The sequence below is a fragment of the Coregonus lavaretus genome (genome assembly GCF_964263955.1).
Source record: "Coregonus lavaretus genome assembly, chromosome: 4".
Taxonomy (NCBI): domain Eukaryota; kingdom Metazoa; phylum Chordata; class Actinopteri; order Salmoniformes; family Salmonidae; genus Coregonus; species Coregonus lavaretus.
In genome coordinates, this window is record NC_139991.1 from 77,462,999 (window position 1) to 77,481,327 (window position 18,329).

The 18,329-nt window shown below is 43.2% G+C and overlaps 1 protein-coding gene across 1 annotated transcript in view; it reads left to right on the top strand.

Annotated features, from left to right (window-relative positions):
* Positions 1-737: 737 nt before the first annotated feature.
* The window catches only part of LOC311127140 (FSD1-like protein), a 49,606-nt gene continuing 32,014 nt past the window's right edge, over positions 738-18,329 (top strand). Inside the window, exons 1-5 of the mRNA XM_084158905.1 lie at positions 738-811; positions 1,872-2,003; positions 14,519-14,620; positions 16,827-16,849; positions 17,301-17,422. Coding sequence (XP_084015031.1) covers positions 776-811; positions 1,872-2,003; positions 14,519-14,620; positions 16,827-16,849; positions 17,301-17,422 — 415 coding nt within the window. The 5' untranslated portion in view covers positions 738-775. The remainder of the gene's footprint in view (positions 812-1,871; positions 2,004-14,518; positions 14,621-16,826; positions 16,850-17,300; positions 17,423-18,329) is intronic.

An 18,329-nucleotide genomic window follows, 5' to 3' on the forward strand; every position in this document is an offset into this window, starting at 1 on the left:
GGCTGAGTGCCCTGGCTGAGTGCCCTGGCTGAGTGCCCTGGCTGTGTGTCCTGGCTGAGTGCCCTGGCTGTGTGTCCTGGCTGAGTGCCCTGGCTGTGTGTCCTGGCTGTGTGTCCTGGCTGAGTGTCCTGGCTGAGTGCCCTGGCTGAGTGCCCTGGCTGAGTGCCCTGGCTGTGTGTCCTGGCTGAGTGCCCTGGCTGTGTGTCCTGGGTGAGTGTCCTGGCTGTGTGCCCTGGCTGTGTGCCCTGGCTGAGTGCCCTGGCTGAGTGCCCTGGCTGTGTGTCCTGGCTGAGTGCCCTGGCTGTGTGTCCTGGGTGAGTGTCCTGGCTGTGTGCCCTGGCTAACGTATTGTAAGCCTGCTGTGTGGATTCTGACTCTGATACTTCTGATGTTGGTAAGGAAGTCACAGTACCATTTCTTCCTATGCCCGACGCAGGGCAGGAGTCGTATGGCAGGAACCAAGAGGACAGTCAGCCAATCAGTGGAGGTTATAATTGGTCATGGGTGCTGACGCAGGGCAGGAGTCGTATGGCAGGAACCAAGAGGACAGTCAGCCAATCAGTGGGAGGTTATAATTGGTCATGGGTGAACTTCTAAACCTGACAAGCAATTTGAATATGTGATTGATTGGCATGAAATACAATCGTAGGCCAATGTATTTTCAATGTATTGATGGATTGCAGACCCTTTAACATATACGTAATGTTTATTTCAGGAGGCCCTGCAAAGGATAATAACCACGTTGGCCAATAAAAATGAGGAACTCCATAACTTCATGGAAACACTTAGCCACTCTCTGGCTGGTGTCCAGGTAAGACATACATAATAACACTCTAAATTCATTGAATTACATTAAACATAACATAAAGAAGCAATATTAACAGTGAAATCACAATCTTGTACAGGAATTTCCATTTGCCAAATATGCCATGTTAATCAATCAAATCAAATATGAAATGTTAATGAATCTATAGACTCTAGTGATGCAGAGATTTGGTTCTGGGTTTAGAGGTGAATCACTATGTGTGATTGTGACAGGTGTATCACTATGTGTGATTGTGACAGGTGTATCACTATGTGTGATTGTGACAGGTGTATCACTATGTGTGATTGTGACAGGTGAATCACTATGTGTGATTGTGACAGGTGTATCACTATGTGTGATTGTGACAGGTGTATCACTATGTGTGATTGTGACAGGTGTATCACTATGTGTGATTGTGACAGGTGTATCACTATGTGTGATTGTGACAGGTGAATCACTATGTGTGATTGTGACAGGTGTATCACTATGTGTGATTGTGACAGGTGTATCACTATGTGTGATTGTGACAGGTGTATCACTATGTGTGATTGTGACAGGTGTATCACTATGTGTGATTGTGACAGGTGTATCACTATGTGTGATGGTGACAGGTGTATCACTATGTGTGATTGTGACAGGTGTATCACTATGTGTGATGGTGACAGGTGTATCACTATGTGTGATTGTGACAGGTGTATCACTATGTGTGATTGTGACAGGTGTATCACTATGTGTGATTGTGACAGGTGTATCACTATGTGTGATTGTGACAGGTGTATCACTATGTGTGATTGTGACAGGTGTATCACTATGTGTGATTGTGACAGGTGTATCACTATGTGTGATTGTGACAGGTGTATCACTATGTGTGATTGTGACAGGTGTATCACTATGTGTGATTGTGACAGGTGTATCACTATGTGTGATGGTGACAGGTGTATCACTATGTGTGATGGTGACAGGTGTATCACTATGTGTGATGGTGACAGGTGTATCACTATGTGTGATTGTGACAGGTGTATCACTATGTGTGATTGACAGGTGTATCACTATGTGTGATTGACAGGTGAACTCCACACAAGTAGTGTCAGACCTGGAGGAGGAGTTTGATACGTTATTCGCCGTCCTGGTTGAGATGAAGGAGAGGATGACCAACACCATCAAACAGGAGGGGGCCAAGAAGACACAGGAACTACAGGTACCTGACCCCTGACCCCTGACCCCTAACCCCTAACCCAACACCCTCAAACAGGAGGGGGCCAAGAAGACACAGGAACTACAGGTACCTGACCCCTGACCCCTAACCCCTAACCCCTAACCCAACACCATCAAACAGGAGGGGGCCAATAAGACACAGGAACTACAGGTACCTGACCCCTGACCCCTAACCCCTAACCCCTAACCCAACACCATCAAACAGGAGGGGTCAAGAAGGCACAGGAACTACAGGTACCTGACCCCTAACCCCTAACCCAACACCCTCAAACAGGAGGGGGCCAAGAAGGCACAGGAACTACAGGTACCTGACCCCTGACCCCTAACCCCTAACCCCTAACCCCTAACCCAACACCCTCAAACAGGAGGGGGCCAAGAAGGCACAGGAACTACAGGTACCTGACCCTTAACCCCAACACACAGGAATAGGTCTGGAGGTCTTATGAGCTGCAGGTATCAACAGACAGCCTACTACTGTATCGTACCCCAGTGACATACTACACACAGTGACATACTACACACAGTGACATACTACACACTGTGACATACTACACACTGTGACATACTACACACTGAGACATACTACACACTGTGACATACTACACACAGTGACATACTACACACAGTGACATACTACACACAGTGACATACTACACACTGTGACATACTACACACTGAGACATACTACACACAGTGACATACTACACACAGTGACATACTACACACTGTGACATACTACACACTGTGACATACTACACACTGTAACATACTACACACTGTGACATACTACACACTGTGACATACTACACACAGTGACATACTACACACTGTGACATACTACACACTGTGACATACTACACACTGAGACATAATACACACTGTCACATACTACACACAGTGACATACTACACACTGTGACATACTACACACAGTGACATACTACACACAGTGACATACTACACAAAGTGACATACTACACACTGTGACATACTACACACTGTGACATACTACACACAGTGACATACTACACACAGTGACATACTACACACAGTGACATACTACACACAGTGACATACTACACACTGTGACATACTACACACTGAGACATACTACACACTGTGACATACTACACACAGTGACATACTACACACAGTGACATACTACACACTGTGACATACTACACACTGTGACATACTACACACAGTGACATACTACACACTGTGACATACTACACACTGTGACATACTACACACTGAGACATACTACACACTGTGACATACTACACACAGTGACATACTACACACAGTGACATACTACACACAGTGACATACTACACACAGTGACATACTACACACTGTGACATACTACACACTGTAACATACTACACACTGAGACATACTACACACTGTGACATACTACACACTGTGACATACTACACACTGTGACATACTACACACTGAGACATACTAAACACAGTGACATACTACACACTGTAACATACTACACACTGTGACATACTACACACTGTGACATACTACACACAGTGACATACTACACACTGTGACATACTACACACTGTGACATACTACACACTGAGACATACTACACACTGTCACATACTACACACAGTGACATACTACACACTGTGACATACTACACACAGTGACATACTACACACAGTGACATACTACACAAAGTGACATACTACACACTGTGACATACTACACACTGTGACATACTACACACAGTGACATACTACACACAGTGACATACTACACACAGTGACATACTACACACAGTGACATACTACACACAGTGACATACTACACACTGTGACATACTACACACTGAGACATACTACACACTGTGACATACTACACACAGTGACATACTACACACAGTGACATACTACACACTGTGACATACTACACACTGTGACATACTACACACAGTGACATACTACACACTGTGACATACTACACACTGTGACATACTACACACTGAGACATACTACACACTGTGACATACTACACACAGTGACATACTACACACAGTGACATACTACACACTGTGACATACTACACACAGTGACATACTACACACAGTGACATACTACACACTGAGACATACTACACACAGTGACATACTACACACTGAGACATACTACACACTGTGACATACTACACACTGTGACATACTACACACTGTGACATACTACACACAGTGACATACTACACACAGTGACATACTACACACTGAGACATACTACACACTGTGACATACTGCACACTGTGACATACTACACACTGTGACATACTACACACAGTGACATACTACACACAGTGACATACTACACACTGAGACATACTACACACAGTGACATACTACACACTGAGACATACTACACACTGTGACATACTACACACTGTGACATACTACACACAGTGACATACTACACACAGTGACATACTACACATTGTGACATACTACACACTGAGACATACTACACACTGTGACATACTACACAAAGTGACATACTACACACAGTGACATACTACACACAGTGACATACTACACACTGTAACATACTACACACTGTGACATACTACACACAGTGAAATACTACACACAGTGACATACTACACACTGTGACATACTACACACAGTGACATACTACACACAGTGACATACTACACACAGTGACATACTACACACTGTGACATACTACACACTGTGACATACTACACACAGTGACATACTACACACTGTGACATACTACACACAGTGACATACTACACACTGTGACATACTACACACTGTGACATACTACACACAGTGACATACTACACACAGTGACATACTACACACTGTGACATACTACACACAGTGACATACTACACACAGTGACATACTACACACTGTGACATACTACACACTGTGACATACTACACACTGTGACATACTACACACAGTGACATACTACACACAGTGACATACTACACACTGTGACATACTACACACTGAGACATACTACACACTGTGACATACTACACACAGTGACATACTACACACAGTGACATACTACACACAGTGACATACTACACACTGTGACATACTACACACTGTGACATACTACACACTGTGACATACTACACACTGAGACATACTACACACAGTGACATACTACACACTGTAACATACTACACACTGTGACATACTACACACAGTGACATACTACACAAAGTGACATACTACACACAGTGACATACTACACACAGTGACATACTACACACTGTAACATACTACACACTGTGACATACTACACACAGTGACATACTACACACAGTGACATACTACACACTGTGACATACTACACACAGTGACATACTACACACTGTGACATACTACACACAGTGACATACTACACACAGTGACATACTACACACTGTGACATACTACACACTGAGACATACTACACAATGTGACATACTACACACTGTAACATACTACACACTGTAACATACTACACACTGTGACATACTACACACTGTGACATACTACACACAGTGACATACTACACACAGTGACATACTACACACTGTGACATACTACACACTGTGACATACTACACACTGTGACATACTACACACTGTAACATACTACACACTGTAACATACTACACACTGTGACATACTACACACTGTGACATACTACACACTGAGACATACTACACACAGTGACATACTACACACAGTGACATACTACACACTGAGACATACTACACACTGTGACATACTACACACAGTGACATACTACACACAGTGACATACTACACACTGTGACATACTACACACAGTGACATACTACACACAGTGACATACTACACACAGTGACATACTACACACTGAGACATACTACACACAGTGACATACTACACACTGAGACATACTACACACAGTGACATACTACACACTGTGACATACTACACACTGAGACATACTACACACTGTGACATACTACACACAGTGACATACTACACACAGTGACATACTACACACAGTGACATACTACACACAGTGACATACTACACACTGTGACATACTACACACTGTGACATACTACACACAGTGACATACTACACACTGTGACATACTACACACTGTGACATACTACACACTGAGACATACTACACACAGTGACATACTACACACTGTAACATACTACACACTGTGACATACTACACACAGTGACATACTACACAAAGTGACATACTACACACAGTGACATACTACACACAGTGACATACTACACACTGTAACATACTACACACTGTGACATACTACACACAGTGACATACTACACACAGTGACATACTACACACTGTGACATACTACACACAGTGACATACTACACACTGTGACATACTACACACAGTGACATACTACACACAGTGACATACTACACACTGTGACATACTACACACTGAGACATACTACACACTGTGACATACTACACACAGTGACATACTACACACTGTGACATACTACACACTGTGACATACTACACACTGTGACATACTACACACTGTGACATACTACACACAGTGACATACTACACACTGTGACATACTACACACAGTGACATACTACACACTGTGACATACTACACACAGTGACATACTACACACAGTGACATACTACACACTGTGACATACTACACACTGTGACATACTACACACTGTAACATACTACACACAGTGACATACTACACACTGTGACATACTACACACAGTGACATACTACACACAGTGACATACTACACACAGTGACATACTACACACTGTGACATACTACACACAGTGACATACTACACACTGTGACATACTACACACAGTGACATACTACACACAGTGACATACTACACACTGTGACATACTACACACTGTGACATACTACACACTGTGACATACTACACACAGTGACATACTACACACTGTGACATACTACACACTGAGACATACTACACACAGTGACATACTACACGCTGTGACATACTACACACTGTGACATACTACACACTGTGACATACTACACACAGTGACATACTACACACTGTGACATACTACACACAGTGACATACTACACACTGTGACATACTACACACTGTGACATACTACACACTGTGACATACTACACACTGTGACATACTACACACAGTGACATACTACACACAGTGACATACTACACACAGTGACATACTACACACTGAGACATACTACACACAGTGACATACTACACACAGTGACATACTACACACTGTGACATACTACACACTGAGACATACTACACACTGTGACATACTACACACAGTGACATACTACACACAGTGACATACTACACACAGTGACATACTACACACTGTGACATACTACACACTGTGACATACTACACACAGTGACATACTACACACTGTAACATACTACACACTGTGACATACTACACACTGTGACATACTACACACTGAGACATACTACACACAGTGACATACTACACACTGTAACATACTACACACTGTGACATACTACACACAGTGACATACTACACAAAGTGACATACTACACACAGTGACATACTACACACAGTGACATACTACACACTGTAACATACTACACACTGTGACATACTACACACAGTGACATACTACACACTGTGACATACTACACACAGTGACATACTACACACTGTGACATACTACACACAGTGACATACTACACACAGTGACATACTACACACTGTGACATACTACACACTGAGACATACTACACACTGTGACATACTACACACAGTGACATACTACACACTGTGACATACTACACACTGTGACATACTACACACTGTGACATACTACACACTGTGACATACTACACACTGTGACATACTACACACAGTGACATACTACACACTGTGACATACTACACACAGTGACATACTACACACTGTGACATACTACACACAGTGACATACTACACACAGTGACATACTACACACTGTGACATACTACACACTGTGACATACTACACACTGTAACATACTACACACAGTGACATACTACACACTGTGACATACTACACACAGTGACATACTACACACAGTGACATACTACACACAGTGACATACTACACACTGTGACATACTACACACAGTGACATACTACACACTGTGACATACTACACACAGTGACATACTACACACAGTGACATACTACACACTGTGACATACTACACACTGTGACATACTACACACTGTGACATACTACACACAGTGACATACTACACACTGTGACATACTACACACTGAGACATACTACACACAGTGACATACTACACGCTGTGACATACTACACACTGTGACATACTACACACTGTGACATACTACACACAGTGACATACTACACACTGTGACATACTACACACTGAGACATACTACACACAGTGACATACTACACACTGTGACATACTACACACTGTGACATACTACACACTGTGACATACTACACACTGTGACATACTACACACAGTGACATACTACACACTGTGACATACTACACACTGAGACATACTACACACAGTGACATACTACACACTGTGACATACTACACACAGTGACATACTACACACTGAGACATACTACACACTGTGACATACTACACACTGTGACATACTACACACTGTGACATACTACACACTGTGACATACTACACACTGTGACATACTACACACTGAGACATACTACACACTGTGACATACTACACACTGTGACATACTACACACTGTGACATACTACACACTGAGACATACTACACACTGTGACATACTACACACAGTGACATACTACACACTGTGACATACTACACACTGTAACATACTACACACTGTGACATACTACACACTGTGACATACTACACACTGAGACATACTACACACAGTGACATACTACACACTGTGACATACTACACACTGTGACATACTACACACTGTAACATACTACACACTGTGACATACTACACACTGTGACATACTACACACTGTGACATACTACACACTGAGACATACTACACACTGAGACATACTACACACTGTGACATACTACACACTGTGACATACTACACACTGAGACATACTACACACTGTAACATACTACACACTGTGACATACTACACACTGAGACATACTACACACTGTGACATACTACACACTGTGACATACTACACACAGTGACATACTACACACAGTGACATACTACACACTGTGACATACTACACACTGTGACATACTACACACAGTGACATACTACACACTGTGACATACTACACACTGAGACATACTACACACTGTGACATACTACACACTGTGACATACTACACACTGTGACATACTACACACAGTGACATACTACACACTGAGACATACTACACACAGTGACATACTACACACTGTGACATACTACACACTGTGACATACTACACACAGTGACATACTACACACAGTGACATACTACACACTGTGACATACTACACACTGTGACATACTACACACTGTGACATACTACACACAGTGACATACTACACACTGTGACATACTACACACTGTGACATACTACACACTGAGACATACTACACACTGTGACATACTACACACAGTGACATACTACACACTGTGACATACTACACACTGTGACATACTACACACTGTAACATACTACACACTGTAACATACTACACACAGTGACATACTACACACTGTGACATACTACACACTGAGACATACTACACACAGTGACATACTACACACTGTGACATACTACACACTGTGACATACTACACACAGTGACATACTACACACTGTGACATACTACACACTGTGACATACTACACACTGAGACATACTACACACAGTGACATACTACACACTGTGACATACTACACACTGTGACATACTACACACTGTGACATACTACACACTGAGACATACTACACACTGTAACATACTACACACAGAGCGGATTTGTCTCTTATGTAAATAATAAAAATAATAATATAATATGCCATTTAGCAGACGCTTTTATCCAAAGCGACTTACAGTCGTGCGTGCATACATTTTTGTGTATGGGTGGTCCCGGGGATCGAACCCACTACCTTGGCGTTACAAGCGCCATGCTCTACCAGCTGAGCTACAGAGGACCACAGTAGTGAATGCAATGCCTGGGAGCCCCCTTTGATGAGTGGCGTGCATCTGCGTGTGTTTGTACTGTGAGTTATGTTGAGCTTGTTTGGGTTTATTTATTCTTGCTCACAGATAAAACTTAAGAAATGCTGAATTTACTAAGAATAGGAAAACACTGATTTAAAATCCATAAATACAGAAGACTTAAAACATGACAGGAAATACTTTTCATGATGAAAATTGAAACGTTAAAGTCTGATTTGTTAAAAAGAGAATTTCTAGAGTTATTGCTCTTAAATGTTTTTCCCTAAAATTCTCTTCCATCACGTTGTTGTAGTGCCTCCATACACCCCTCTCACCCCTCGCTCAGGCAGCCTGGGGTGTGTGTGATGTCATCATACTGCTATTGCAGTTTCTCTGGCCAACTCTCTTAAGTTCATTGAGCAGGAACAAAAAGTGTCTGAAATTACCGCCAGATATGAGATTACCCATTGTCCCTCTTTGTAGGGTGAGTGCTGCCTGGTATTCAACTCACATACTCATGTCTCATCATGTGACTCAGGAAAACATATATTTTCATCAGTTAAATGAATAACATACACCTGTTTTGTGTCATTTATTCAAAGTTGTTAAATGCGTGTCAGTGGCAGCGAGTCTTTTGAATGACTAAACCACAGCATGACAGTCGTGTTGTTCATGATTAGTTTTAGCACTTAGTGTTTTCGTCCAACACTCCAAGAGCTAGTCTTTGTTTTGCCAGCGTTATGAGTTTGTCTGTCAGCTGCCGGACCAAAATGTTATTGTGTCACTGTGATAGTTGCTGGTTGAAAATAAAATCTACCCAGGACCTTATAATCAGCAGGTTTGCATGGGTGGGATTTTCGGCCTTCCATGGTGACATCACCATGTGGTAAATTGGTTAATACACCAATTATAAAGAGTTCCAAACCTCTCTGCCAATAACATAGTTTTTTTGCTAAAAAGCAATTTTTGCCTATTTTAATGGAACTCTATTGCATTTTATTTATTTCACCTTTATTTAACCAGGTAAGCCAGTTGAGAACAAGTTCTCATTTACAACTGCGACCTGGCCAAGATAAAGCAAAGCAGTGCGATTAAAACAACAACAACACAGAGTTACATATGGGGTAAAACAAAACGTACAGTCAATAACACAATAGAAAATATATATGCAGTGTGTGCAAATGTAGTAAGTTATGGAGGTAAGGCAATAAATAGGCCATAGTGCAAAATAATTACAATTTAGTATTAACACTGGAGTGATAGATGTGCAGAAGATAATGTGCAAATAGAGATACTGGGGTGCAAATGAGCAAAATAAATAACAATATGGGGATGAGGTAGTTGGGTGGGCTAATTACAGATGGGCTGTGTACAGGTGCAGTGATCGGTAAGCTGCTCTGACAACTGATGCTTAAAGTTAGTGAGGGAGATAAGAGTCTCCAGCTTCAGAGATTTTTGCAATTCGTTCCAGTCATTGGCAGCAGAGAACTGGAAGGAATGGCGGCCAAAGGAGGTGTTGGCTTTGGGGATGACCAGTGAGATATACCTGCTGGAACGCATACTACGGGTGGGTGTTGCTATGGTGACCAATGAGCTAAGATAAGGCGTGGATTTGCCTAGAAGAGATTTATAGATGACCTGGAGCCAGTGGGTTTGGCGACGAATATGTAGTGAGGACCAGCCAACAAGAGCGTACAGGTCACAATGGTGGGTAGTATATGGGGCTTTGGTGACAAAACGGATGGCACTGTGATAGACTACATCCAATTTGCTGAGTAGAGTGTTGGAGGCTATTTTGTAAATGACATCGCCGAAGTCAAGGATCGGTAGGATAGTCAGTTTTACGAGGGCATGTTTAGCAACATGAGTGAAGGAGGCTTTGTTGTGAAATAGGAAGCCGATTCTAGATTTAACTTTGGATTGGAGATGCTTAATGTGAGTCTGGAAGGAGAGTTTACGGTCTAACCAGACACCTAGGTATTTGTAGTTGTCCACATATTCTAAGTCAGACCCGCTGAGAGTAGTGATTCTAGTCGGGCGGGCGGGTGCAAGCAGTGTTCGATTGAAGAGCATGCATTTAGTTTTACCAGTGTTTAAGAGCAGTTGGAGGCTACTGAAGGAGTGTTGTATGGCATTGAAGCTCGTTTGGAGGTTTGTTAACACAGTGTCCAATGAAGGGCCAGATGTATACAAAATGGTGTCGTCTGCGTAGAGGTGGATCTGAGAGTCACCAGCAGCAAGAGCGACATCATTGATATACACAGAGAAAAGAGTCGGCCCAAGAATTGAACCCTGTGGCACCCCCATAGAGACTGCCATAGGTCCAGACAACAGGCCCTCCGATTTGACACACTGAACTCTATCTGAGAAGTAGTTGGTGAACCAGGCGAGGCAGTCATTTGAGAAACCAAGGCTATTTAGTCTGCCAATAAGAATGCGGTTGTTGACAGAGTCGAAAGCCTTGGCCAGGTCGATAAAGACGGCTGCACAGTCTTTTATCGATCGCGGTTATTATAGCATTTAGGACCTTGAGCGTGGCTGAAGTGCACCCATGACCAGCTCTGAAACCAGATTGCATAGCGGAGAAGGTACGGTGGGATTTGAAATGGTCGGTGATCTGTTTGTTAACTTGGCTTTCAAATAATTTCGAAAGGCAGGGCAGGATGGATATAGGTCTGTAACAGTTTGAATCTAGAGTGTCACCCCCTTTGAAGAGGGGGATGACCGCGGCAGCATTCCAATCTCTGGGGATCTCAGACGATACGAAAGAGAGGTTAAACAGGCTAGTAATAGGGGTTGCGACAATTTCGGCGGCTAATTTTAGAAAGAAAGGGTCCAGATTGTCTAGCCCAGCTGATTTGTAGGGGTCCAGATTTGCAGCTCTTTCAGAACATCAGCTGTCTGAATTTGGGTGAAGGAGAAGCGGGGGGGGGGGGGGGGGGCATGGGCAAGTTGCAGCGGAGGGTGCAGAGCTGGTGGCCGGGGTAGGGGTAGCCAGGTGGAAAGCATGGCCAGCCGTAGCAAAATGCTTGTTGAAATTCTCGATTATCGTACATTTATCGGTGGTGACAGTGTTTCCTAGCCTCAGTGCAGTGGGCAGCTGGGAGGAAGTGCTCTTATTCTCCATGGACTTTACAGTGTCCCAAAACTTTTGGAGTTAGTGCTACAGGATGCAAATTACTTTACTAACCCTAACCCTAACCCTTTCCTAACTGATTGTGTATATTGGTTCCTGACTTCCCTGAAAAGTTGCATATCGTGGGGGCTGTTCGATGCTAATGCAGTACGCCACAGGATGTTTTTGTACTGGTCAAGGGAAGTCAAGTCTGGGGTGAACCAGGGGCTATATCTGTTCTTAGTTCTGCATTTTTTGAATGGGGCATGCTTATTTAAGATGGAGAGGAAAGCACTTTTGAAGAACATCCAGGCATCCTCTACTGACGGAATGAGGTCATTATCCATCCAGGATACCTGGGCCAGGTCAATTAGAAAGGCCTGCTCGCTGAAGTGTTTTAGGGAGCGTTTGACAGTGATGAAGGGTGGTCGTTTGACCGCGGACCCATTACGGACGCAGGCAATAAGGCAGTGATCGCTGAGATCCTGGTTGAAGACAGCGGAGGTGTATTTAGAGGGTAAGTTAGTCAGGATGATATCTATGAGGGTGCCCATGTTTACGGATTTAGGGTTGTACCTGGTAGGTTCCTTGATAATTTGTGTGAGATTGAGGGCATCTAGTTTGGATTGTAGGATGGACGGGGTGTTAAGCATATCCCAGTTTAGGTCACCAAGCATTACGAACTCTGAGGATAGATGGGGGGCAAGCAATTCACATATGGTGTCCAGGGCACAACTGGGGGCTGAAGGGGGTCTGTAGCAAGCGGGAACAGTGAGAGACTTATTTCTGGAAAGGTGGATTTTTAGAAGTAGGAGCTCAAACTGTTTGGGCACAGACCTGGATAGTATGATAGAGCTCTGCAGGCTATCTCTACAGTAGATTGCAACTCCACCCCCTTTGGCAGTTCTATCTAGACGGAAAATGTTGTAATTCGGGATGGAAATGTCTGAATTTTTGGTGGCCTTCCTAAGCCAGGATTCAGACACTGCTAGAACATACAGTAAGGTCCTTAATTGTTACTCAGAAATGATTTAATATTGATATAAAAACGGCTGCACTGAGCCTTTAACAGAAAAACCCTGCAAACAGAATGTGCTGTAACAGCTCAATATTTCAATTTTCTTTCTTTGTTCCACAGAATCAACTGACACAGAGCGGCAACGCCTTGGAGAGTGCAGAGGAGCTGCTGGAGTTTGCCAACAATGCCCTGGATATGAAAGACGAGGAGGAGTTCACTAAGGTATCATACAGGATATGGTGTGAAACAACAGCATCTCATTGGCTGTCTGGGCCTTAGACAAGAAGATTATTTGAATGTGATCAGCTGATAAGGGATAACAGGAAGTAGGTAAAGGTCAACGTTGACTGCTGCTGGGTAACATGAGTCAGGAAAATGTTGGGTAGATTGTAGTCTGTTGGTCTCATCCAGCTAAATTTGGCAGATTGTAGTCCTCATTCTAAAGTGAAAGTTTATTTGATTGTTTTGGATTTCTTTTCAAAATACAATGTGATAAAATGAATGGAAGTGAATGAGAACTTTTGTTAACAAGCTTAAAATATACTTCTAAAGGTGACCTATGAAGAATGGTTTTCTCCTAAACTAACAAACAAACATGATTTTTCCCTCTCAATTTCCTATAATACATTTTCAGAATCTTAAAGTGGAACTGACAGCGTTTTAACAACATGAAGTCTTATTCAAATCTCTTCATATACACCCTCAGGAATATGACACCTTTTATTTTTTTTTACATTTTCTGACAAGCGAGCACTTAGATATGGTCATTTTCACGTTTTCATAAATTCCTAGAATGTTTGGGAATGACGTAGAGTAAGTCATTTGTGAAAACTCTATAGCAATATAGAGTGGGAAAGCAGCCGTGCTTTTGGACAATTAATAGACACTGCAGTAAATAAAACCTAATAAAAACTTCTGTCTCGTCCAGGACCGGAGTCTACGCAGACCGGTGCGCCATAGCCAATCAGAGCTACAGTAGGCCTTTAGGCAAACAAGCCATTTGCCACACAGGCCTGCCATCCTTAACTTCTTTGAACTGGACTGTGTGTTTACAGGCTGTTGTAACAGCGTGACTTTAGATCATTAGAACACATTCACCAAAAGCCACAAAATACACCTGAATGGATTTCTGCAAATATGTAAATACCACAGGAGTCCTCTTACATTTGGGAACTTTACAGTCCTATTGATCAAACAACCATGAAAAGGTAGGCTCTCTCTCCCTCAGTTATGCACATCAACAAAACAAGATCAACAACTAATGCTAGCCAGAGCAAGATGAGCTCAAATCTAACGAGGGAACATTAGATAAACCCTCTCAAACCTTTCCAGCTAGTTGGCCGTCATATTGCACTGATAAACGATGGGGAATAGTAGCCTCCTCGTCCTTCTGCAGCTGGCCTGCTAACGCTTGTCCCAACCCACGTTCTGACAACTGAATGGGAACTTGCCTGCTAACGCTTGTCCCAACCCACGTTCTGACAACTGAATGGGAACTTGCCTGCTAACGCTTGTCCCAACCCACGTTCTGACAACTGAATGGGAACTTGCCTGCCAACGCTTGTCCCAACCCACGTTCTGACAACTGAATGGGAACTTGCCTGCCAACGCTTGTCCCAACCCACGTTCTGACAACTGAATGGGAACTTGCCTGCCAACGCTTGTCCCAACCCACGTTTTGACAACTGAATGGGAACTTGACTGTGCGGCAGGTAGCTTAGTGGGTAAGAGCGTTGTGCCAGTAACCGAAAGGTCGCTGGTTCTAATCCCCGAGCCGACTAGGTGAAAAATCTGTCGATGTGCCCTTAAGCAAGGCACTTAACCCTAATTGCTCCTGTAAGTCGCTCTGGATAAGAGCATCTGCTAAATGACATAAAAAAAATTAAAAAAATGTTCTGTCAGTTCCACTTTAACTAATGTTCTGTCAGTTCCACTTTAACTAATGTTCTGTCAGTTCCACTTTAACTAATGTTCTGTCAGTTCCACTTTAACTAATGTTCTGTCAGTTCCACTTTAACTAATGTTCTGTCAGTTCCACTTTAACTAATGTTCTGTCAGTTCCACTTTAACTAATGTTCTGTCAGTTCCACTTTAACTAATGTTCTGTCAGTTCCACTTTAACTAATGTTCTGTCAGTTCCACTTTAACTAATGTTCTGTCAGTTCCACTTTAACTAATGTTTACATCCAAAGTCACGCTGCTTTTTCTGTGTGATGTTGATCACCATGCCTGTGCCTGCGTGCGTGTGAGTACGAGGGCCTGCCTGCGTGCGTGTGAGTACGAGGGCCTGCCTGCGTGTCTGTGTCCAGTACAGCCACTGAGCAGAACACTTCTGCATGTCCACCAACCCTCACCTGCATGGCTGCTCTAACCAACCCTCACCTGCATGGCTGCTCTAACCAACTCTCTTCTTCTCCTCTTCTTCAAGGCTGCCAAGCAGATCAAAGATAGGTAGGTATACTCTTCCCTTCTCTAGTCTGTGGACATGTCTGGTATCAGCTGCAGTGAGAAACCTAGCTTAGTGCATAGTTTAGATAGATAGATAGATAGATAGATAGATAGATAGATAGATAGATAGATAGATAGATAGATAGATAGATAGATAGATAGATAGATAGATAGATAGATAGATAGATAGATAGATAGATAGATTGATAGATTGATAGATAGATAGATAGATAGTTTAGATAGATAGAAAATATATACTCAAATATTTACAAAATTGTGAGGGGTGTACTCACTTTTGTGAGATACTGTATGTAGAATCATCAAAAACAGCCATTGCTCATTGGCCCCTGGAAGGTATTCCCAATAGCACACTGTGGTCACAGCAATGGAACGGCTTCCGTTTCAGCTGGAGGGTGGTGGCGGGGGTCTCACTGCGTCTTATTCCTCCCCGCAGGGTGACCATGGCCCCAGCCTTCAGACTGACCATGAAGCCCAAGGCCACAGACCACATGAACCATCTCATGGTGGACTTCACCCAGGAACGACAACTCCTCCAGAACCTCAAGTTCCTGCCTGGTACGTGATGACACTATGGCTGCAATCCCAGATGACACCCTGTTTCCTATATAGTGCACTACTTGTGACTGGATAGCAGTCCCTTGTCAAAAGGGCCCCTGGTCACACCAAAACGTTACTTTTTCTTCCTGGCACTGATTTTACTGATAGCAGCTATTTTGAACTGCAAGTTGCTCTGGATAAGAGCGTCTGCTAAATGACTCAAATGTAAACATGTAAATGTAGTGCACTGTATATGGAATATATTTGAGACATTTACATTAACATTTTTGTCATTTAGCAGACGCTCTTATCCAGAGCGACTTACAGTTAGTGAATACATTTTATTTTATTTTAAATATATACTGGCCCCCCGTGGGAATCGAACCCACAACCCTGGCGTTGCAAACGCCATGCTCTATCAACTGAGCTACATCCCTGCCGGCCATTCCCTCCCCTACCCTGGACGACGCTGGGCCAATTGTGCACCGCCCATGAGTCTCCCGGTCGCGGCCGGCTGCGACAGAGCCTGGATTCGAACCAGGATCTCTAGTGGCACAGTTAGCACTGCGATGCAGTGCCTTAGACCACTGCGCCACTCAGGAGACTTAACCCATGTGATTCTGTAATGATATAATAATGATCTGTCTGTCTGTCTGTCTTTGGTGATGTCCTCAGGTGCCTGTCTGTCTGTCTGTCTTTGGGGTTGGCCTCAGGTGCCTGTCTGTCTGTCTGTCTGTCTTCAGGGGTTGTACTCAGGTGACTGTCTGTCAGCCATTCAGCCATACAGCCAAACAACCATGCAACCATACAACCATACAGCCATACAGCCATACAGCCATACAGCCATACAGCCGTACAGCCATACAGCCATACATCCATACAACCATACAGCCATACAGCCATACAACCATACAGCCAAACAACC